Here is a 25532-nt window from a genome sequence, read left to right on the forward strand (position 1 = left end):
GCAGCACTGCCCTAAAAATGCATTTTACAATAGATTATAGCAAAAACTAACCCATCTAAGGACCTGATTTCCACTAGATGTGAGAGATCTCAGTGCCTTGACAGACACAAATAGAGATACAACTCTAAAGACATAAAATCCCAGTTACCTACCTTTCTGTAACTGTTGTACTTCGAGAAGCTCTTCTATTCCACTATATGTGGGTGCGCATACCTCATATACAGTTGGAGAATTTTTTTCCTCAGTGGGACTCATCGGGGTGGACTCAGAACTCTCTGTTGTCATTTGCCATTAAGTGCTGGAATAATAAGGTAGAGCCTCCCCAACTCTCCTCAGTTTCTTCATACTGGATAGACTCTGGTAAAGAGGGGAAGGTTGGCAGGTCGTGGAAAAGACGTGTGCAATAAGTCTCAAAGAACGACAGTTATGGAAAAACAGATAACAGGGTTTTTTCCCCCTTTTTCAAGTACTTGCACATGTCCATTCCACTGTAGTTGACTCGGACAATCATAGACATGGGCTCAAGATTTACCTGAACTGTGCTTGAACTGTCATTTTATCTGGACTGATGAAGCAAAGGTAAGGGCAGATGACCAAATTCCAATTTAAAAATGTCAATACTCAGTACTTGCACCAAGTAATCAGCGGATTGTTGCCTGTGATGTAGTAGAATGTGTCAGTATCATAGCTAGGGGGCTACATTAGCCAGCAGGTAAAAAATGAACACATGAAGGGATCCAGAATTAAATCCTCTGAACATCTTAGTTCTGTCTGCAATCACAATGAACAACTGAATAGAGATCCTAAATAACTTAGAATGTTCCAGTTAGAAAGCTAGAACCCCTCTCTCTTTCAACAAATGAAGTTACCACAGTGAGCATGAGGTTTAAAAAAAGTCAGTAGATCATGAAAATTAGAAACCACCATAATGAGAAATTTTGGGTGAGGATGAAGATAAACCTATGGAAAATTGTATGTGGAAGCTCTGATACTAGGGCTTTCAATTCTTCCACCCTTCTGGCTATGGTGATGGACACTAAAATGCAATAGTTTCATACAAGTAAACAGGGCAAGTTTTGAAGGGTGGTCACATCAATTTTGTTAGGAGCAATTTCAGATTCAAGAATATTGCATAATGTGGATTTAATCTGACCAAGCCCTTTAGGAATCTGGTGATGATAGGATTGTAAAAAAGCAATCTACTATCTACCAAATTGTGGAAGGTTGAAATAACCTAATAGCCAAACTCTGTTTTACATATAAGAGAGAGTCCAGTATGCAATCCAGGACTGCTTTGGAGATTCTGCTTTGGACAGGACCAAATGGAGAATACAGGCAGTCCCCGGGTTACATGGATCCGACTTACATCGGATCCCTACTTACAAACGGGGTGAGGCAACCCCGCACTAGCTGCTTCCCCCCAGCAGACCAGGGAGACGCGGAGCAGCTATTCTCAGCAGACACCTCAGCTTGAGAATAAAGGCCTGAGGGAAGTGAGGTGTGGGAGAATAAAACTGAGCTCTGGAGAAATGTTTGGTTAGAGTTTCCCCTACAATATGTACCAGTTCCGACTTACATACAAATTCAATTTAAGAACAAACCTACAGTCCCTATCTTGTACGTAACCCGGGGACTGCCTGTACAGGTAAATAGTCCTTATTGGGAGTTTTCTGCTATTCAAAAGCACTTTGAAAGATCCTGTTCATAGGACATTCACAAATGGAGTTATCCATTAAGAAAGACAGTGGAGGCTCAATTAGCAAGGTTAGTAGAGCTGAGTACCAGTGTTCACAAGGCTATGCCAGTGCCAAGGATGAGATGAACATGGTCTTGTTTGACTTTGGACAAGACTGAGTAGCAAAGGCATTGAAGGGAAGGCGTACAGTACAAGTTTTCCAGGATAGGAGAAAAGCATGCGTCAGCAAGCCTGGGCTCAGGTCTCCCCTGAAACAAAACTGATGGCATTTTCTGACAGTCTTTGTTGCAAATGAGTCCACTTGGGGAGTCCATAGAGCTGGAAGATGGATCTACCCATGTCTAGGCATAATGACCACTCAGGGAAGGATCTGCTCAACTAATCAGCTAACACGTTGCGTATCTCTGGAAGGTAAGCAGCTCTGAGATGCATCGAGTTGGTTATGCACAAGTCCGAAATTGCTTCTTGGCACAGCTGACTGCATCGTTCTTGGCTTGCTTATGTAAAACAACTGCAGAATTGTGTAATAATTAATAAATTCTATCCCACTATCTGGGGGAGGAAGGCCCAGCAAGCTAGATGTACTGATCTTAGCACTCTAACATTTATGTAAGTCTTTTAATTGTGAGATAACCAGAAACTCTGAGTCTGCAGGGATTCCATATGAGCTCCCCAACTCAGGGACAATGCATCTGAGACTAGAGTGAAAGTTGATAGTGGGGAGACATAGGCAGATGGACACACACTTTCAGAGGGTCCATCCACCAACCAATGCTGAAATTGGCCCTTGAACAATTTTGTCCAGATGACACAGATTCTGGGTACACTCTGAAACTAGCCATGCCTGCAGCTTTTCAAGAATCAGCCTGGAATGCTGAACTACATAGGCATATGTTGTCATGTGACCCATGAAATGAGGCAGCTGTGTGCCATGGTGAGTGAGTATGCATTCTACCTCAGCATTAATCCTTCTAAATGTTTGAAACCTGGATTGTGGCAGTAAGACCCTGGCTTTTGTGGAGTCCAAGACCACCCCAATTAACTTTATTCTCTGTACTGGCTTTAGGATTCATTTGCCCTGATTGAGCACAAGTCCCAGTGCACTAAATGTGGACAGAACAGTGGATACATTGAACAACACATGAGCCTCTGACCAAATTCTAATCAACCAGTCATCCAGGTACACAAACATGGATTCTTAATTTTTGCAGATGTGATGCCACCACTACCAGGAACTTCACAAACAGCTAAAAGACCAAATGGAAGCATTGTGAAATAATAATGGTACCCATTTACCACAAGTGTGAGAAACTTGCAATGGTTGTGACATGCTGCAAAATGAGGTCCAGGACAGTGTACCAGTTCCTCTATTTGAGGGAGGGAATAACTGAAGCAAGAGTAGAAAATTTTATTTTCTTCAAGAACATTTAAGTCTAAAATAGGCCTGAGACCCTCTTTTGCTGTAAAATCAAGGAATTAGCAGGAATAGATGCATCCCCACAGAAGCACAATGGAACTTCCTCTGTTGCCCCTTCCTAAAGAAGTGAGGGAACGTCTGGTTGAAGGACTATTTTGTGAGAGTTGTCCCTGAAAAGGAATAGGTAAAGGGGCCAGAAGTGAACTTAAGAGTATATCATAGTTCCACACTGATTAAAATGCACCAATCTCAGATTACGAAGGCCCAAGCACTCAGGACATGAGAGAAGCAATTGGTAAACATAAGTGGGGAAATACATGGAACTATGATAACTACCTTGCCCTTCATATCAACCCATTAAATGCCTATCTGGACAAGGTAGCTGGGTGGAATGAGCTAGTTGATGCTGAAAAGATGCCTTCTATTCCCCTGTTCTTTCTCCTTAGTTCATCTTGGGACCAGGGTGCAAAAGCTTGATGCCTATATGGCTGCTGTGGATCAAGCGATGAAAAGGAAATAATTTGAGTATAGATTACAATAAATGTTTATGTCAACCTTGAATCTTTCATGTTATCTTTCAGGATTTTCCCTCTGAAAATCATGAGGGACCATTTAAGAGGAGGTCTTGGATGACCTAAGAGGCCTCTAGGGACAATCCAGATTATTTCAACCAAGAATCTCTCATAATAATAGCTGCTCAAACAATGGCATCCGCTATGTCTGCATTATCTAAAGTATTCTGGAGAGCAGTCCTAGTGACTAGCTTACACTTATCCAACATTATGGAAACCTTGTGCCTACAGTCTTGTGATATCATGTCTTTAAATTTTAAAATGTTTTCAGAGAGAGAGTGAAGTTATAGTGACTCAGGAATGCCTGTTGGTTTACAGTTCTCCTTTGAAATAAAATTTCTGACCAGATCCAGGTTCGTTCCTTGTTGGCATTGGTGCTTGTCTCAGTCTCTTCCATTCATTGACAACTGCCACCAAAAGGAAAACTGGAGAGAATGAGAACAGAAATTATCATATCTTGTAGAGGGGATATTGTATCTCCTTTCAGTTCACTTTGCTGTGGGGGGTCAAGAGAGAATGTGACAGGTCTATACTATTATGGTCACAACTTTTAAAATTATGATAGATCTTGTACAGAGTATTCCTTGTGAGGGGTCATAGTCTGCTAAAATTACTGTTCAGTTAAAAAGTGTGTATCAACATTATATATGTAATTATGAGATTTCACTATACATTTGTTACTGAAACATGCTGTAAGTATGTGGAATGCCCACAGACTAGCTCCTCAGAAATAATCAAGGACAGCCAACAAAGACCTAGCAGGTCATCTCAAACATATTATACTGAAGATGTGAGCAAGAAATTTAAACTTCATTCAAGAGACACTTTGGATCTCATGTATACAGACCACTTCGTGTTCACTCTCAGCAAAAGGAGCACTTAGTTAAGGAAAGGAGGGTAAAAAAAAAAGAAGAGCCAATGGCTTCTTCATTACCTCTATCCTCTCTCTCTCAACTGAAACAAGATTGCTTGAGAGACTTTGAAATGAAAAGATTGTTTCCAGATTGGAAAGGAAATCCAGACTGTGTACTTAGAACTTGTGACCTGTCTACAAAATCTAGTGGGGTGAGAAAAGCTGTTTTCTTCACATCTTAATTATCTGGTAAAGATTAGGAATACGGTTGGTATTTTTTATTATTATTTGTGATAATTTAGAAACCTTTTTTCTATAAAAACTTATAAAACAACAAAAAGTCTTGCAGCGTTTTGGAGGCTAACAAAAACGTAGATGGTATCATGAGCTTTCTTGGGCATAACCCACTTCTCCAAACACAGCTTAGGATCAGAGCTGCCATGAATCCTCTTTATGACTGTGATGGGCAGCAATCAGAATCCAGAACAGAATAGTTTTTCTATAGTTAAAACTTCTATTTTATCTTAAGCAGTGAGTTTCAGGAGTGGTAAACTTCTGGGTCCCCTATTACAGAAAGGATGTGGATACACTGAAGAAAGTCCAGCAGAGGACAACAAAAATTATTAGGCTTCTGGAGCACATGACTTACTAGGAGAGGCTGAGAGTTTTGGGTGTATTTAGCTTAAAGAGTGAGGAGGGATTTGATAGCAGCCTTCAACTTCCTGATGGGAGGTTCCAAAGAGAATGAAGCAAGGCTGTTCTCAGTTGTGTCAGATAACAGAATGAGGAGCAATGTTCTCAAGTTAGAGTGGGGGAGGTCTAGGTTGGATATTAGGAAAAACTATTTCACTAGTAGGGTGGTGAAGTACTGGAATGGGTTACATAGGGAGATGGTTGAATCTCCATCCCTAGAGGTTTTTAAGTTCTGGTTTGACAAAGTCCTGGCTGGGATTTAGATTTATGTCCTCCTGAGGTCTCTTCCAACCTTATGATTCTGAAGCTGGTGGATAATTAACAACCTTCGTTGGGATAATGAACTTATGTACATATCGGAAAGTACAAGACACATTTTGAGGATGCAAGACTTGGACAAAAACGCAGGTGGATATTGCCTTGTGTGTAGTTCATCAGTGGCTGAAAGAGCATTCATGAAACTCTGTAGGGTGTGACTGCATGTTGAGGGCTGTGAGCGAACAGAGCCTATAGGGTTTCTTGTTCAGCAGCAAAACAGTGCAAAAACCACTCCAGAGAATTAAGGGGTCACAGTAGTTTAAGCAATCCTGAGCCTGTTGCAGAGGGTGTTTGCCAGAGTGCCTTAACGAGCTGAATAATGACTTAGTTAGTTGACAGAACCACCCTGGCTGGGGCCATCAATACTGAAATGGCCACCTATTTGAAAGAGTCTGCATATCAAACACAAAAACTACCCTTCTCTAAATTTCTGAATGAGCTCTGTGGTCCTCTTTGGTGGTGAATTGTCAGCACAATAGCCTCATTTGATGATGAGGAAGAGGATGCAACAGGGTTCTAAGGCTATGTCTAGACTATGCAGAAATTCTAAAAGAAGATATGCAAATTCAGATCTCACTTTCCAAAGCTGAGCTTTTGAAAGTGAAAGTAGTCAGGACTTGTTTTTGGACAGGCTGCAGTTTCTTGATACAGTGAGCTGTAAGCATAAATATTGACTGTAAGCTTCTTGGAATGCCAAGTGGTATCAGTGCCAGGAACCTATGTGGGGTCCCTTGCAGCTGCATATGCTGCTGGGGTGGCAGTGACTGGCACTGTCCAATGGCTCCACAAAGCTCATTCAGGGATGACCTCGACCTGACGCAGGTTCTGGAGGGAGCATTTCCTTCTTCCTCTGCAACGAGTGCCCTGGGGAAGGGTTTCTGCCACTACCTGGCTTTGGAACTTATCCACTCATTTGAAATACTGAGCCTGAAGAAGGCATACGCATTTTCTTCAGCACCAGCAAATAGGACCAATGTACCACAGATATCTCTGGTGAGTTGCTCTCTTATACTTAGGGCTCTTTTTCTATATGATGATTCTGATGGAGGGCAAAGTGCTGCCTCCATAACTAAGCACTTGATCTACACCTTTCTTTCTTTGAGTGGGGCTTGAAACCCTGACAGATGCAGTGGAAAGAGATGCCTCTCTCTCAGCCTTGTATCTGTCGCAGCTGGTTAGAGGCACCTCTATCCTGATCCTCCTCCAGCTGGGGAATAATAGCAGCTCTCCCCTCCAGTCCAGGTGCTGCTGCAAGAAAAGGACTGGGGGAAGTCCTCTCTCCCTGCTACAAACCCAGAACAATCTGAGCCCAAACCCCTCATTCCTGGGCCCACCCCAGACCCTGCACTCCCAGCCTGCGTACTCACCCTAACACACAATGTTCTGCCCCAGGCCTGAGTCTCCTCCTGCACTCCAAATCTTTCTGCCCAACCTCCACCCCACCACACATCACCTCTATATCTGTGCACATAACCAAATTCATTCTGCACATGCATGGGAAAAAAGAGGGAACATTCCTGGCCAAGTGTGGGTCACTGGGAAGCACAGATTTAGTGCAAGTCTGGCAGAACTTAAATCTAAGTGAGCAGAGCATTGTTTTGGTACTGAAAGAGAAAAAGTGGTCAAGAGAACTGAAACAAAGGCCTAACACTAAAACTTTGCTAAACAAACATCCACTCATCTAATTAACAGTAACAAGATACGTACACAAAGGACTGAGGGACTCAGCTGTCACAACAAAACTTGCCATCACCTCCCCCTTACTGGAGGCAAATAGTAAATGAGGGAAACTGTGGCAGTTTCACCCTTGAACATCAATAATCAGTGGTGCATAACAAGAGGGTGTTTGTACAATCCTAACGCTGAGGGAAAAAAATTCTCTGACAGCTATGCATGAGGCATGCACCCTGCTACAGTGGAAAGGACATGAGCTAGCACTCAAAGAAGTACAGTGGTGTCAAATACAGGAAAAATAAAAGAAACAACATTGCTATCACACAGAGATCAAGTACAAGATGTATCTTCTCAGTGTGAACTAGACTTCTCAATGCAAACCATAATGCTGAACTAATAATTACTCTAGATGGAATAGTATGAGTAGTGAGACTTGAAACAGATTTAGATTTTAAGGCACTGTTCATAATGACAGTTTAACAGGGAAAAATAATTTTATCATGGTCTTTAAAGATATGCTTAAAAAACAGGGAGATTTTTTTTTAAATTTCCCTAGCTGCACATGACTCATATTTGAGGGAGTAGGGGTAAATTCTTTAAAATAACTCATATTAAACATTTAGAATATATATTCTTAAATGTCTTGTTGCACCTTCGTGCTTATTCACAGTTGGCCACAAGAGGGAGTATTTGAAAGAAAATTGAAGATACACATAGGTAGTGCTTTTAGAGATGTAAATTCCTGGTTAATCCTGAAGTGCTGCAGGCAGGGGCTGCTTGGGCCAAACCAGGGCATCACTTACCAGGCAGGCAAGCATGCCAGTAAGGTTGATGCTTACTAGGTAACCAGTTAACCCTTCACATCCCTAGTAGTGCTAACCACTGATACTGTCAGTTGTCTACCTTATTTCTCTATCCCTTAATTTTAATGAAAAAGCATATAGCAGCCTGCAGCATCACAGACAAAACAGCATCTGAATGGCAGGTAGATTGGACAGTAGATAGGATTGAAAGTAGTAACTGTGAGGAACAACATTGAAAGGGAGCTGCAAGGCCCAATGCCTGCAATTTTAGAGACTCATGAAACCTTAAATTAACTGTAGCAGAAAAATACCACAAGATCCCACTTGATGAAGGGGGAAATGTAACAAGCGTATTAGAACTTAATATAAAGCCTAGCCTTAAACATAGCACAAAATAATGTACTATAATTCTTTGGAACTTATAATACGTGCACATTTATTTTCATTAAGGTGTTTGGGAAAAATCAGTTGAGTCACACATATTAACTTGGGAAATAAAATGTACCTTTTCATACAAATTTGAGGCTCCTAGAAGAAAAGCAAGATGCCTTGCTGAAATTGAAGAGTACTTGCAAAGTATTTAGTAGGATCTCAACAAAATGGATCCTTCAGGCAGTATTTTACCTTCACTTAGTAAATTTAATCCATCTCGCTTTCCATCTCCATCTTGTGAATTACCTGGATCCAGAGATGTCTGAGAAAGACTAACTTCTGCTGAGAGTTGATCCAGACTCTGAAAACTTTTCCTGTAAAACATATCATTTTTCCTAACTTACAAAGAAAAGTTACAACATTTATTGAAACTTTAGTATGTTTAATCAGTCTTTAAAAAAGTGACCAGCTAATTTTGCCTTCCTTTGATATTCTCTCTTTCAATTTTTTAAACCATAAATTAATGAAAAGATTAATTTGGTGAATCCACTGGTGGGGGGAAGAGGAAGAAATATGAATGAAATGAAAAAAGTTGGAATTTTCATTACAAAAGATTGAAGCCTAACAGAATGAAAATTCATTACTAACAGCGAACTCTGTTAGGGTTGCCAGATGTGGCATGATTATGTACTTTCTTTTTCTCCCTTGATTAATTGAACAATATTAACAAAACCGTCTGAAGATGAAATAAACTATATGAAAGCATAATATTAAAGTAGCTCTTTAGTATACAGAAAAAGCCAAATGCAAAATTAATCCAATGTGACCATACCCTGACAGTTTATGTATACAAACTTTATGGTCTTCAGTGCATCCATTTAATTTCTCGCTGGAAAGTTAACCCTGGTTAAGACATTTCTAGACTTAGTACCACCTCTTTAGAGCTACAAAAACTTCCATTTTCCTACTCTGAATAATGTTCATTATAGTAAACTCCTTATTTCATTCCCCTTGTGAAGTTAATATAATTTTCAAATTTGTTTCCCTACTAGGGGAATGAACGTATCCACCTTCCAAGAAGGCGGGGGAAGGAGAGACAAACACTCCAACTAAAAGTTATTAAACCTGCTGGAATTATGCAGCTAAAAGATGGAAATGAGCATGCAAATAGCCATGCACTAGACACCATCTCAGTCCAAAGGCAGTTGAGAAGGAACTGAAGGTGGTTAACCTGCACAGTCTTATGTAGCTTTGGTATGGGCTCAAAGATGAATAGGGCATACACACAGGCCGAATGGGCACTGCTACCAAAAACCTCCAATCAAAGACACAAAAGTGCATGTGCACTGAATGTGGAGCACCTGGGGATGTTACTCAAGGAAGCATTAGTATATAAACTAAATTATTTAATTTGCCTCACAGACTGGATGGGATAAATCTTATGATTAGAATACTGATGTAGAAGAATACAGTAATTCCTCATTTAACACGGTAGATACGTTTCAGAAAATGATTGTGCTAAGTGAAAACGTGTTATGCAGGGTCAATTTGCCCATTGAAAATAATGGAAAAGGTGGGGGTTGAGTTTCAAGCGCATGCGCGCTCGCAGCTCCAGCCTGCACTTGTTAGCAGCTGGGACTGGGACATAAGGTTGGGGGAGAAAGGGGACTGGGTTATAGAAGGGAGAGGAGGTGTTTGGCTCTGGAGAAGGGAAGGGAAGGACAGAGGAGGGGGCTTGCAGCCACTGGCTGCGTTTCCCCAGCTGGCCGGTCACCGGCAGCTGCACAGGGCTTCCTCTGCCTCCTTACAAAGCGGCGGAGGTTTGCTGCTCGCCGCATAGTTCCCCGGTGACCCCCCTGGCCGGACGCAAGGCATCTGGCCAGAGGGGGTCACCGGGGAACTGCGCTGCAAGCGGCAAACCTCCGCCGCTTTGCAGGGAGGCAGGGGAAGCCTCGCGCAGCTGCCGGGCACCAGCTAGCCCTAGGGGAAATCATGTTATTGCGGGGATGGGGTCGTGTTGTTTGAAAAATGTTCCCTAAAAAAAATCGTGCTATCGTGAAAACATGTTAAGCAGGCAAGTGTTAAGTGAGGAATTACTGTACAACTTATTCTTTAAAGACAGCAAGGAAAAAAGGGAGATGTTGCACTGTGCATCAATAATGAGATCCAGAAGGAGTTGAAAGGCTAACCTGATGAAGGTCTGAATGAAGATAAAGGGAGAGGAAGGGATGACATAATGGTATCAGTGTACTACAGACCACCAAATCAGGAAAAGGAGGTGAATGAGACATTTCTAAAATAAGTAACAGAAACATCCAAATATAAATGGTAGTAATCAGGGATTTTAAGTACACAAGTATCTGTTGGATAAATAATACAACAAAATGCAAAAATATCCATAAAAGTTCCAAAATGTGTTGGGGACAATTTCTTGTTTCAGATGGAGGAAATAGCCAGGAGCAGCCATCTTCGACTTTATTCTGACTAACTGGCAAAAACAGGCTGTGAATCTGAAGATAGAAGACAATTTGCTCAAAGTGATCATGACGTGATGGATTTTATGACTCTAAGGAAAAGAAGCAGAAGAAGTGCAACAGACTTTAAAAAACAACGTTTAACAAACTGGCAGGTAGAGACCCATGAGAAGAAAGACTAAGCGAAAAAGTAGCTCAAGAGAGCTGGCAGTTTTTCAAAGACTATGTTAAAAAACACAACATCAAACTTTTTCAATGTAAAGGAAATATAGGAAGAACAGTCATAGGCAATATGGCAACATCAAGAGCTCTTTAATGACATGAAAATAAAAAGGAACCTTACAAAAAGTGAAACTACATACAAGTTGCTAAAATGAGTATAAAAGAATAGTGGAAGCATGTAATGATAACAAAGGCCAATACAAAACAAATTACACCTAGCTAAGCACATAAAAAGGAGCAAGACAAAGTTCTGTTAGTACTTTAGGAGCAAAAGAAGGACAAAGCACAAAAGTAAGGTCCACTACTTGGTAGGAAAGAACCGCTTATAAGGGACAACAAAATCATGAAGGCTGAGTTGGTTAATACCTATTTTAATTCATTCTTCACTAAAAAGATTAATTATGACCAGATACTTAGCACAATTAATATTCTGCATATTCAAGCCAGCAGGGCCTGATGAAATTCCTCCTAGAATGCTTAACAAATTAGCTGGAAGCAATCCAGCAATCACTAGTGATTAACTTCAAGATCTCAAGAGGAAGATGGGTTGGAGCCCAGTGAAAATAGATAAATATAGAACCTATCATTCCAAGGGGGAAACAAAGAGGGTCTAGCCACCACTTCCCACAGCTCTTTTACCAAGAGGACAGCAACCAATTCTTCTCCCTGATCAATGAGGTATGACAAGAAGTAATGGGCTTAATCCACAGCAAGGGAGATTTTTAGGTATCAAGAAAAATTTATCAAATACAAAATTACCGGGGAAGGGAGAGGTGGGGAGTATGGAATCACTATCATTGGAGATCTTTAAGAACAGGTTAGACAAGCAAATACTTATCAGGAATGCTCTAGGTATAGCTAGTCTTGCCACAGTGATTGGAGATGGACTAGATGACCTCTCCAAGTCCATTTCAGCCCTAAGCTTCTATGATTCCGTAACAGATTTAGCAAAATACTCAAGGGTAGGTTCAACCATGGATATAATTACATATATAATCATACCTACTTTACAGGTAAATATATATTCTTCTGACTCTCTGGGTGTGTCTACACTAGCCCCCTAGTTTGATCTAGGGAGGCTAATGAGGGCGACCAAAATTGCAAATGAAGCACGGGATTTAAATATCCCGCGCTTCAGTAGTATGTTCCCGGCCGGTCGCCATTTGAGAAATTGACTAGCCCGAAGTAACTGCCCACATCTACACGTGGCAGTGAAACGGGATTCCGAATTAAAGCCCTAAATCGAATTAGCTGTTATTCCTCCTACATCCCCATGTGAAGAAATCCAATATAAAATCCTATCCAAGAATAATTTTCATATTATTGGTTATGAGTCCACCAAATTATTCTGTATTTCCCCAACTGGGTGCATTGGGGAAATGTGGGAGTGACAGACAAAGTCACCCCCTTGTAAGTTTCCTTGACTGGTTCTATTTCCATTTGAATAAGAATAAGAGCTATATATTTTAAGTGATCTTCAAGCAGTTTGATCACTTAATTTTTGCATATGTTTCGCATATCATATTTGTCTTTTACATTTCCTGCTCGCCTTACCCTTTCCCTTTTTCCTCATGTCCCTGAGGCAGAGAGTGAACACAGATATACTTTTCCTAGTTCTGAAACTAAATCACCAAACCATGACACTATTTAGGTGCCTGACAAAAAAATGTTTGACCTAAGCTCTCTTTGTAGTTAATGTTCTAAATTGTGTTCCCTGGAACATCCCAAGGGTGAATCTTCTTTTAAAAGAAAAAGAATTATCAGATCTAAAAATATTTAAAAACAGATGTCATCCTACAGGAAATCAACTCTAAAGACCTGGAGGCAGAAAAATTTAGGGTGTGCTGGACAGGGAAAGATATGTTTAACAGTTTCTCCTCCTCAGCCAAAAGTGAAGCAATATTATTTTACAAAACACACAATTTATACATTCTGAATGTAACTAAAGATGAGGAAAGCAGGTTTTAGCTAGCAAAGGCTAAGATCTTTGACTCTCTCTATGCCCTAGTATATATAGGCCGAATAAAGATGATGCAAGTTTTTATGAAAAGTTGCTCATCAATATGAATATACATAATTCAATGACACTTTAGTCAAAATACATTGTGCAACATATTTTGAAGTTATAATCTGCTAAATATATGTATATTCTATTTTCATGCATGTATTATTCTTGCTCTTGGAAGCACGGTTGTTTTATATTTATGAATTTTATTATACATGATAGTATCAAATTTTAACTGGACTTCTATTAAAAAATTAAGTCCAATTATGTTACCTTTATGGTTGAAATTTCTATTTGAATGGATGAGCCCTAATCTATTGCAATTGAAGATCAAAGACCAATATGAAGATCCAATTAATAAAAAATCCAGGTCGATAAAACAAAATGATAATTTTGAATACTAATTTTTTACTATTCTTGAAAGCTTATAATTGAAAACTAAATTCTTCCATTCCCCCCAGTCTCACACATAAAAAGATTCATTTTCTGTAGGGCTTTTCAAATACTGATCTTCTGGTACTATTTTAATTTTTAAAAATGTTTTGAAGTATTTGTTTTAAATGAAATAGTTATATGCAATTTTCACCTTATACGTAAAGTAATGTAGAGCCAATTTTGAAGTATTCATGTAAGCATTCATTCTCTAAAATTTGGGATAACTTGCAAAGAAGTGGCTCATCCAATTTGTGGCCCCAAATCATCAAAGCATTCAAGCATGTTTAATTTTAGCAGGCACTTGTGTTCCTTAGTATCACTTACTTCAATAAATAGGCACATATTTAAAATTAAGCATGTGATCAAGTGCTCTTCTGACTCAGACAACATGTACAGGCAGTCCCCAGGTTACGTACAAGATAGGGACTGTAGGTTTGTTCTTAAGTTGAATCTGTAGGTAAGTCGGAACTGGCGTCCACATTCAGCCGCTGCTGAAACTGACCAGCGGCTGACTACAGGAAGTTGCTCTGCCCCGGGCTTCCTGGAATCAGCCGCTGATCAGTTTCAACAGGCTGAATCTGGACGCCAGTTCCGACTTACATACAGATTCAACTTAAGAACCCCAGGCGTCCCCAAGTCAGCTGCTGCTGAAACTGATTAGCGGCTGATTCCAGGAAGCCCAGGGCAGAGCAACTCTGCCTTGGGCTTCCTATAGTCAGCGCTGGTCAGTTTCAGCAGCGGCTGACTTGGGGACGCCTGGGGCAGAGCAGCTGGGGTGCTGCTGGGTTGTTCCAGTAGCGCCGCTCCTCAGCGCAGCTGAATCAGGACGCCTGGGGCAGAGCAGCTGGGGTGCTGCCGGGTTGGTCCAGTAGCGCCCAGAGCAGCGCTGCGGGACCAACCGGCAGTGCCCCAGCTGCTCTACCACAGGCGTCCGGAGAAAAGCCTGGTCTGCTGGGGGCGGGGGGGTGGCGCACTAGCTGCGCCTCCCCCCCCACCCAGCAGACCAGGGAGACGCGGAGCAAAGCCGCAGAGCACGCAGGCAGTGGGACAGCCCAGGCACGCCGCAGCTGTCCCGCTGCCGGCGTCCTCCGAGGCTTTGCTCCCCGTCTCCCTGGTCTGCTGGTCTCCAGTAGACCAGCAGACCAGGGAGACGGGGAGCAAAGCCGCGGAGGACCCAGGAGGCGGGACCGCGGTGCGTCTCGGCCCACCGCCCGCGTCTCCCTGGTCTGGCTCCCTCCGCCCCAGGAGACCAGGGAGACGCGAAGCAGCTTTTCTCGCCCCGGAGGACGTGGGCGGCGGGACCGTGGCGCATCTGGGTGTCCCACCGCTTCCGTCCCCCGGGGCGAGAAAAATCCCGTTTGTAACTTAAGTCGGATCCGCGTAACTCGGGGACTGCCTGTACTGTAAAAGTTACTAAAGATAACAATTTTAATGGTGTATTAAAGATTTGTGTGAAATTGAATAATGAAATTTTTGCTGATGTTTTTTCATCTTGATATGACTGCAATTATTTGTACTCTCAAATATTTTTAAGTGTGGCATATTCCAGAATATCCATTATTCTTGTTTTATTGTACCATATCTGTGATATAATCAGTCATTTAAAGTTAAGCAAACAGAATTAAGTGATTGTTTAAAAACTAAATCAACACCAATTTGCAGTATTACATTCTAGCTCATAACAAAATATTTTCATTAATAACACCAATGTGCTGAAATTCTAAAACTGATCTGTGAATTTCCTTTTCGTGTTTTTATTCAATGCCTAGATCCTAAGCTGGTACCATAACTGTACATACTATTTTAACTCCAAACTGCTAAATATTTGAACTGCATCCTAATCCCTACACTCTTCTCTATCAGGTAGCCAGACCCTAAGGGTATTGTTAGTATTAGTTGGGCATATTAGCAGATGATGTCTCGGGGAAACAGAGATGATATTAGAGGGATTCTGACTACAGTACTATATTCCTCAATATAAGTGAACAAAAATATTCAACTTACTCATCCCATTGTTGGCTGTGCTTTCTATAAAGTAGAGTATCCAGGGCAACAGCATTGATATCCAGAGCCCCCGGGGAAGGCCACTGATTGGTGAGATGAGTAGTTAACTCTTGTCTTGATCTCAAATCATTATTCTTTAGCACCGTTCTGTTAATGTAAGGATAGTGAATCTTATTCCTTTACATGTACATCACAGTAAGGAAACATATGACAAAGAATCTCATCTAGATTGATAAATTTCCTCTTGAATGATAAATTACTCTATCTTGTAAAAAAACAACCACATCCTAAAGATATTTTGTGACTGCATTATATGAACATCAACAGACCTGTTATACTGCAGGATAGAGAGAGGATCCATTGCATAAATACTATCTGATTTTTTTTTTCTAGAACAGAACTGTTTGGGCAAATTTAGTTATAGGATGACAGTGTGCATGCTATGTGTCAGTCAAGCAGTATTAACAAAAATTAGCTTAAAATAATTACTGGTAATAATTTGCATGTCTAAGCCATTCATGTAGCATGTCTAAGCCATTCATATAGCCACTGAACATTTCATTAAATTAGTTTAGTTTCACACCTGTGAAATAATGCAACAGTTCTTATTTTTACAGATGAGGAAATGGAGGCACCAAGATATTAAATCACTTGCTCAAGATCACACAGGAAGTCTAACAGAAGCTGGAGACAGACCCAGGTCTTTAGATTACTATACTTTGTCTTAAGTTCAAGACCAGCTTTTTCCCCCAAACAGTATGATGGAAACATCAACCAGCTCTTACAGAATAGCAAAGCAGAAGTTATTTTAAAAATGGTAACTTAACCTGTTAAATTTATCCAGGAAATCTTAAATGCTGATTTACACCATATTTCTCATACTTGCTGTGAGAAATCACACTGCACACAGTCAGACATTCAATAATTGGAACACAAGAATCTCTGATTGCCAGTACTTTGTCTGAAATACTGAACTGCATTGTCAAGATCTCTCATGAGTCAAACTACATGGCTACGTCTAGATTGCATCCCTTTTTCAGAAAAGGGATGCAAATTAGACGTATCGCAATTGCTAATGAAGCGGGGATTTAAATCTCCCCCGCTTAATTAGCATAAAAATGTCTGCCGCTTTTTTTCGGCACGGAGCTTTGCCAGAAAAAAGCGCCAGCCTAGACGCAGATCTTTCGGAAAATAAAACCTTTTCCGAAAGATTCCTTATCCCTCTTAAAATAAGGGATAAATCCCCGCTTCATTAGCAATTGCGATACGTCTAATTTGCATCCCTTTTACGAAAAAGGGATGTAGTCTAGAAATAGCCCATTTATATTCATATGTCTTAGCAAGTAGTATGTTGACTGGATTTTTCCTGACATAGGGATTGTTTGTTTGTTTTTTGTTTTTGCAATGCAGTTTTATCTTCCGGAAAATTTAGACCGAAACCTCATAAGGGCTCCCCAATACCATATAAGGCATCAGAGGTTTCCAAATAGGTTAAGTAGGACAAAGACAGGTTACTGTCATCTCCACATTTTTCTTCTCTTTGGCTACGTCTACATTGTGCTCTCTTGTGCAAGAAAATATGCAAATGAGGTGTGGCGATGAATATTTGCTGTGCCTCATCTGCATACTTAATGAGCCGTCATTTTTGAGCAAGTGGTTTTTGCACAAGAAAGAGCAGTCTGCACGGCTCCTTCTTCCACAAAAACCCCATTTTGCACAAGAGTAGTTCTGCCGCTTATTTTCAGTCATTGCTTATTTTATTAGTCATAGCCGCGCCTAATTTGCATATGTTCTTGCACAAGACTGGCCAGTGTAGATGTAGCCAAAATGTTTCCATTTTTGTAACAGAAAAAAAATGATGAAGTTTTACAGTCAGGAAAATTATTTTGAGGAGCCTTTTTTTACCACCATGAAGAATTCACAAGGCATAAATGGGGAATTTCACATAGCTGGACAAATCCACAAATTGGTTACTTACCAATACTATTAATTCTTTTATTGCATCATCTCCTTCACATACCCCCATTCTTTATGGAGTCTGCAGTGAGCCTGAGAACCCAATCTGTTGACATTTAAACTATCACATACATGAGCCCATGCAATTGTGCATGCAGAGCAATAATCTGCCCTATAAATATATACTACTACAATACAGTTTTCAGTGCCAATGTTAGCTTATTGAAGAAACAAGTAACCCAATAGCAAGAAGGGCAAAATGTAGATCTATGAGGAAATGACAACAGCAGAATTCCAGGTCCTAGTGTGTAACCTAGGTTTCTGCTATTCAAGGTGTTTTCATCAAGTCTTCATCCTTGAGGGTACCCAAACATTATTCCATGGAGAAAGGCATATGTTATAAGAATTTTGAAAAATAAAAGATTACAATCTACCTAACCAAACTTAGTATCTCCCCAAAGGAAGTTAAGGATTCCAAACCATTCTGTACTTTTTACTGTAACATTTCCGTAACAATTAAGATAGCTACCAAAAAAAACTTTGGTGTATAAATTTGTTGTTTAGCCTTCCAATTAAAGTTCACAAAGCAAAGGAGAAACACATCAAAATAAAAAAAATTGTAAAATCAAGGACAATTGGCAGATAAAATTATTTGTGCATGACATTGCAGAGAAATATAAAACTACAAGAATATAGAAAAACACAGTTCTTTTGAGGCACCCATGCAAAATAGAACTTTAATGATCTGAGAGCAGTGATGGCTAGACCAATATAATCTGTGGCACAATGTTAAAGTGTATAAAAAAAGTTATGCATGGAAATTATAAAATTGCTGCTAATTTATTAGTGCCTCCTAAACGCCAACCATAAACTTCTTCCAAGATACTTCTGTTTTTAAATTGTTTCTTTACTTCTTTCAAAATCAACCTCCAAGTCTTAAGCTATTATAACTAAATTAATTCTGAAGAGATCTCAGGAAGGGTCAAATCTAGGTAAGGGCATGGAATAAAATCATGAATTTGCCATTAAAAGGGAATAGTAATAGTTACACAATCTTTCATTTGTCAGTTCTGTGTTTTACAGCCTTACAGAGTAAAACCACTCATTGTTTAATACATAAACAATATTTTTTTAAAAAATGAGCAGTTCTGTAGCACCTTATTGAATAACAAATATATTATATCACCAGCTTTTATGAGTAAAATCCACTTTGTCAGGTTTTACCCACAAACGCTCATGATATAATATTTGTTAGTCTCTAAGGGAATGTCTACACAGCAGCGTTATTTCAGAATAATGCTAGTTATTCCAAAATAACAAACAGTGTGTCTACCCTACAAGCCTTTATTTTGAAATAATGTTGAGCTGGAGGCTTCTTACTCCAACTCATTGTAACCTTCATTTTACAAGGAGTAAGGGAAGTCAAAGGAAGAGTGTTCTTCCTTTGACTTCCTGCTGTTTACGTAGTGCCAAAAGCCAAATTAAGCTATTTTGACTTCAGTTACACAATTGACGTAGCTGAAGTTGCATTGCTTATTCCAACTTTTGCCCTGCTTTGTAGATGTACCTTAAGGTGCCATAGGGCTAGTTGTTGTTTTGTAATGTTACAGACTTTCACAGTTGCCCCTAGACTTTTTACCATATATATTTTTAAGACAGTAGTTGAATAGGTAGAAAAGTTTCATGTATTATTTTCTCCCAAATGCTACTGTCTAGCTTTAAGCTTGATACAGGACAAACTACAATTAAAGTAGTACTGCATAACTGTATTTTAACACACAAACCCAGATATCCTTTTAAGATTATATTCAGAATGGCAACTATACAGCCTTATCTGCAAATAAAAAGTGTTAATATATCCGCATGTAGTTAACTATGATGACAGAACTATATAACAGGGTATAGAAGCTTTAATTCAAGCCCTTCAAAAGAAGAATTCAGAACTAAAATCAGAGCTGTAAGATTACATATGCCTCATCAAAAAGTTTGAATTTACAATTGTAATTGCAAAGTATAGTATAAAAACAATCTTTCAAAAACAAGACAAAATAATAGAACTTTTCTATTTTTCTAAATAGATGTTTATAGCTTATTTACAAATAGATATATGTGATTTCTCATGTGTTATATAACCAAAGAAAATTTACTGAAGATATCACAGATAGAAAAATCATAAAAAGAATCTCTTTCAAACTGTATCAGAATCACCCAACTGAACAAGGGCTCAAATTGGGTCACCATGTTTAATGCTTCATCTAGTTGGATCAGCTTGCAAAGTGCCCCAGATTAGCTTTCAGTTCATATACTTTCATTTAAAGAAAAGTGCTGATCAAAGGGCATTGCCTCCAGAAAAAAATATCATGTGGGACAACAGCATTTTTTATAAAGATGGAGGACAATGATAAAAATTAAAAACAAATGGGTTTTGGTGTTAGTTGGTAGATGGTTCAACCTCAACCCCTGAAAAGAAAAAGATGACCCAAAAGTATTAGCATATGTTTTGCATGTTAAACATAGTTTCCCACTACTTACAAGGTATGAGCATGTGCTCTTTGAATGACATTTCAGCCACAACTCAAAAACTTTGACTATGGAGTTCTGATATTCAGTAATATGATTATTGCCTTTTCCCCATTTCCAGTGTTTCTCTCTGGAATGAGCCTTCGTCATCCCAACAAACAGACATGGTTTTATCAGATGATATAATATTATAGTACATGTTTGAGAGAACAAACAAATGTGTGTGTGTAAAAGATACACATGCAAAAATAGAATTTTTCAGATAATCTTTCACATGATTTATTTGACGATTTCATCTTTTTTTAAAATATCTTGTCAAATGACTCATACATTCAAAGAAATTTAAAAATCTGAATTGATTCTAAAGGTCATTGTATTTAGTAACATTTTAGGGAGAACAGATAGTAAGTAAGAGATCAGAGAAAAACTTGAAATAAAGTACAAGATTTAAAAAATAACTCAGGCCAGATGTACAAAAAATTCCTAACCTTACAACATATCTGTTCTATATATCATTTTAAATTAACCTCCCCCTGGTTTAAAATAACAATTAAGTTTTCAGTCTTATTCATGGATCTCTGCTTACTACAGTAGAAATACTGAGGATGCATTTTCTAATCAATGCTAACATACTCCTGACTGTTGCTAAGCATCTGCTGCAACTACAGAGACATTTATCACTATCCAAGGGAGTTTCACAATGGCCATTAGTATCAGCATCAAGTTTAAATGGCTATTTATAGCAACTCTTTTACACAGTTCAGACTTTCAAACCTTAAATTGTTATTTAAGAACTAGGGAGAAATTGCGTTAGTGAAGCCTTCAGGTACAAACACTATAGATTGCTAGGGCTTCAAGTGTTTACAGGCCCTCTCTCTCAGGAGCAGAAATCTACACTCAGCTCCACCTAGATATTTACCAACTATTTTGCCCAACATTGATTAATTTAGGGTATGTCTACACTAACAAGTTTTGTTGAGGAAACTAATGTCAGCATGCAGAAATCAATAACAACAAAGTCATCAATGTATCTTCACACTTATACCTCCTTTTGACAGAGCATGTTCACATTGGGAGCCCCTCTGTTAACAGCAGAAGCAACATGTTGTGGGTATGTATCCCACACAGTGCCTGGCAACACCAATTATCTTTAAGTGTTGTGGGATTGTGGAACAGAGTGTGGGGCATGTTGGGATTTTTCAAAACATCCTGTCAGCCACCACTTTGTTCAGGTGCTTCCAGTGTCCTTTTGCTCCTTTTTTCCAACTGCCATTCTCTGCTGTGCACTCCGTCCACGGTGAGAAAGAATGAATCCTGTACTTCTCTTGCATGCTTCGTTAACTGTCATGATGACCACATGTATAGCAGTGAAGATCATCTTGAAATTACTGATACAGGAATAAAAGTTGGAGGAGCCTCACAGTATGCATGATATGGAAAAGCGGCAACCTGTCATTGCATTTGGAACTTACAGAGCAGCTGTACAGGGTAGAGCAGCACTTTTGGACTAAGGGAACCAACACTGATTGGTAGGATCACATGGTCATGCAGGCATGGGATGAAGACCAGTGGCTTCAGAACTTTAGGATGCTTAAAGCAACCTTCTTGGATCCATGCACCAAGCTGGTCCCCAACCTGCCGTACAAGGACACCAGAATGAGAGATGTCCTGTTAGTTGAGAAGTATGGCAATTGCTGTGTGGAAGTTGTCAACTCCCAATTGCTACTGGTGAGATGCAGATCCGTTTGGAGTGGGGCAGTCTACTGTTGGTGCTTTATTGCTGCTATAGTGCAGGACAATAAATCACATTCTGCTATGGAGGATGGTGACTTTGGGAAATGTGCATGACATAGTGGGCTGGCTTTGCAGACATGGGATTTCCTAACTGTGGAGGGGCAAGAGATAGCACACATTCCAATTTTAGAATCAGCCCACCTTACCAATGAGTACATCAACAGGAAGAGAGACTTCTTCATGGTGCTGCAGGCTCTTGTAGATCACCGTTGGTGTTACATAGACATCAACGAAGGGTTGTGTGTAAAAGTGAATGATACATGCATCTTCAGGAACACTGGCCTCTAGAAAAAAAGCTGCAAGTGGGGACCACAAGATTACAGTGGGGAATGTGGAAATGCTCATTCTGATTCTGGGAGACCCATCTTATCCCTTGCAGCCCTGGTTCAAGAAACCATGTGGGACAGCTGGAGAGCACTAAGGAGCATTTTAACAACAGGCTGAGCAGGTGCCGCATAGAGGTCAAATGTGACTTTAGAAGATTGAAGGAAAGATGGAGATGTCTCTATGGCAGGCTAGACCTCATTGAGGACAGTATTCCCATGGTTATCACCATGTGTTGAAGTTTGCATAATTTGTGTAAATCTAAGGAGGAATAGTTTGCTTATTGGTGGAACACTGAAGCACAGAACTTTGCTGCAGAGTTTAAACAGCCAGGCACTAGATCTGTTAGAAGAGCTCAAAGGCTGCTGTTAATATCAGAGAGGTTTTGAGGGTACACTTTTAAAAAGAGAAGCACTGAAATAAACCTCTGTTACATTGCTTTCAAACTGTGCCATCTCCCTCCACCCCCATCCAATGCAACACTAAACAGGAACATGCCTTTAAAGCCTGCACCTGAAATCGCTGTAATTGGTCTGTGAGGGTGCTGAAGAGCAAACAAAAGCACTCTACTGTTATAAAGATGTGCCTTTATCAGAAAACAGCACAATGATATGTAATAAAGCAGCTGGTAATGGAGATGCTGGCAAAGGGTTACATGTCACAAATGTGTGTAGGGTTCAGTTATTATAATCAAAATTGGATGAGGGGATGGAGTGCATGGGAAAATAACTCCCAGGGTGAATAGGAATGTGAGGCTGTGGGGGGAGGAGGAAGAGGGTTGCTGGACACAGAATTTTGAATCTGCTACAAGAGGTCAAATATGTGTTATCTTACTCTGCTGCTTGACTAAACAATTGGAATCTCAATCTGTTTCTCCATTGCTCTGATCATGTTTTCTGTAGCCTGTCTGACAAAGGTGTGGTTTTCCTTGCAATTGTGCCGCACCCTTTCCAAGGCTATGTCTAGACTGCAGGCTTCTTTCGAAAGAGGCTCTTTCGAAAGCATCTTTCGAAAGAGCCTCTTTCGAAAGATTGCGTCTAGACTGCAGGCGGATCTTTCGAAAGAGCAATCCGCTTTTTCGAAAGAGAGCACCCAGCAAGTCTGGATACTCTCTTTCGAGGAAGCCCTATTTACATTGAAGAACGCCTTCTTTCGAAAGAGGAACTTTCGAAAGAAGGCGTTCTTCCTCGTGAAACGAGGTTTACCGCCATCGAAAGAAAAGCCGCGTTCTTTCGAAATAATTTCGAAAGAACGCGGCTTGAGTCTGGACGCAGGGGAAGTTTTTTCGGGAAAAGGCTACTTTTCCCGAAAAAACCCCTGAGTCTGGACACAGCCCAAGTGTTGTCTACACTGCACTCACCCCTTTCCCCACTCACTTTCACTCACTTTCTCGCTGACCCTTGCAAGGAACGCATCTTGGAAAGCATCATAATCATGGTGAGGAACTGGGAGTGGCTGATGTCTGTGTATATGAGATTCCAGTGGGGCTAGAAAATTTTCTTTTCAGGAAAATAGTTCCAATTATGCCACACTTCTCTACAAGTGGGTATCATCCTGGCAGATATTCCTCTGCTCAGAATAAGCAAGGAAACAAGGGCACAACTTCTCCAGGCGTGTGACTTTCGCCCTGCTCTATACAACCCACCTATGTCCCACTTTGGTTCCTGAACAAGTGATTGCTGTATGGTACAGGGTGGTGTCCTACAATTGGTGAAAAGGACAAAGCTGTACTGCCATGGCAACTGTGGCAGAAAATTAACAAGTACCTCACAAAAAGTTGATAGCCTCTCTGCAGGATCCTGCTGTCGATTAGCTACATTTGCCTACATGTAGATCAAAAATACAACTAGTCTCCCATTTTTCTATACCTTCAGCCCTGCACTCCACAAACCACAGCCACTAACCCTGCATCTCATCCATCCCCTGCTTCCTAGTCCCTGGAAAGTGGTTGCTCAGACTGGCTATGTCCAGTGGAAAACAGTTCCAGGCAGTAAGACACACTCAGCAATTCTTGGGGGGTGGCCCTTTTCTTCATCTGCCTCAACTTTTTTATCTATTGTTTTATCCTTTGGGTAACATCCTCTGTGTACTGTTTCCATGCCCTCTGAAATATCCACCGGGTTCCTGGACGTGACAGAGGGATCACTGAAGAATATAGCATCCAGCTGCTTATAGAAATGGCAGATCTTCAGTGAAGCACTGGAGCATCACAGGGCTTTTGATGGGCTTGTCTGAGTTCTTTAATCTTTGCTCTGCACTGCAGTTTGTCCTGCTCATACCCCTTTTCACACAAGGATTGAAAAATGTGTCCATACATGTCCCAGTTCCTATGGGCCACTCTCAGCTGGGGCTCTCCTCTCCTCATATACTGATCCGATCCAACAGCTCTGGGGTAGGACAAACGGTGGAACGGTTGATGTACTGGCCAGGCTTGAGCACCTGGGAAGATGCCATGAGACCACTGCATGCTGAGCCAGCCTGAAGGGAGGGGTCAAAGTGCTCAGTGTAAGGTACCACAGTTTGTAAGTTCAGCCCTGTGTGGTGCAGCTCATCCATTGCATCAAATGCCTCAAACACCATGTGGATGAAACCAGACACACAGTCACTATGCTCTCTAATGAACTCACAGAGAAAAACCAGTCAGCGGAAAATGGGATTTAAATTTCACAGGGCTCGCAAAGGTGTGGGGTGAGTAGCTGGTCAACTGGCTGCAAGGCAACAGAGTTCAAACTACTGAAAAGAACAGCTGATTGGGAATTATGGGCAACATCCTGGAGGCCAAAATCAGTGACAAAATGCCTTGAAGTCTTCAGTGCATGTTTGACAACAACAAAAGGAGGGGAAAAGAAAAATGTCCCTTGTGAAGCTGGAAATTTGTTGATGAAAATGGCTATTTTCCCCATAAAATGTTCATTGCAATGTTCACACAGTTTTTTTGCTATAGGGCACTCTTCCTCAACAAAACTTGACAATGTACACAAAGTGTTAGGGTTAGGGTATTTATTTTTGTTCAGATAGCTGAGGAAAATCTATACAGTGAACTGCAAAAGATTATTAAAGGCATGATTAGTCTATGCTGAGAGAAAAATATGGGCACCCGGGAACAACAACAAAAAGTGTAATGTTACGCTGGAGCATAAGGCTTTTCTGAAGCCGTTCCAGTGTATAATTCACAATGTTGTATAGTATTATTATATATATTAAAATAATTAAAGTATCATTAATAATATTATGCAGAACAATTAAATAATAGTTTATTCCAAAATTCCATTACAAATTAGTATTAAAGCTAATTAGGTCTGCTAGGGTTTCTATGCTACATTTACCTAAATGAAATCCAAGTACTCAAACTAAAAGCTGGGAATATTTTTACCGCTAAAGATTTTCATCTTGGAATTAT

General features: G+C 40.3%; 1 protein-coding gene across 7 annotated transcripts in view; it reads right to left on the reverse strand.

The window, feature by feature from the left end:
• Positions 1 to 25532, reverse strand: part of RUNDC3B (RUN domain containing 3B) — a 107778-nt gene that overhangs the window by 10357 nt on the left and 71889 nt on the right. For 4 of the 7 annotated variants that reach the window (XM_075922432.1, XM_075922431.1, XM_075922428.1 and 1 more), the window contains 2 exons: positions 15539 to 15685; positions 8651 to 8772 (listed from right to left, as the gene is read on the reverse strand). In XM_075922432.1, the coding sequence (XP_075778547.1) occupies positions 8651 to 8772; positions 15539 to 15685 (269 nt within the window). Of the gene's footprint in view, positions 1 to 152; positions 358 to 8650; positions 8773 to 10828; positions 10965 to 15538; positions 15686 to 25532 lie in introns of those variants that run through there. The other 3 variants (XR_012902054.1, XM_075922427.1, XM_075922430.1) reach the window with 3 other exon arrangements.

The sequence above is a fragment of the Pelodiscus sinensis genome, chromosome 2, assembly GCF_049634645.1.
Source record: "Pelodiscus sinensis isolate JC-2024 chromosome 2, ASM4963464v1, whole genome shotgun sequence".
Classification (NCBI taxonomy): Eukaryota; Metazoa; Chordata; order Testudines; family Trionychidae; genus Pelodiscus; species Pelodiscus sinensis.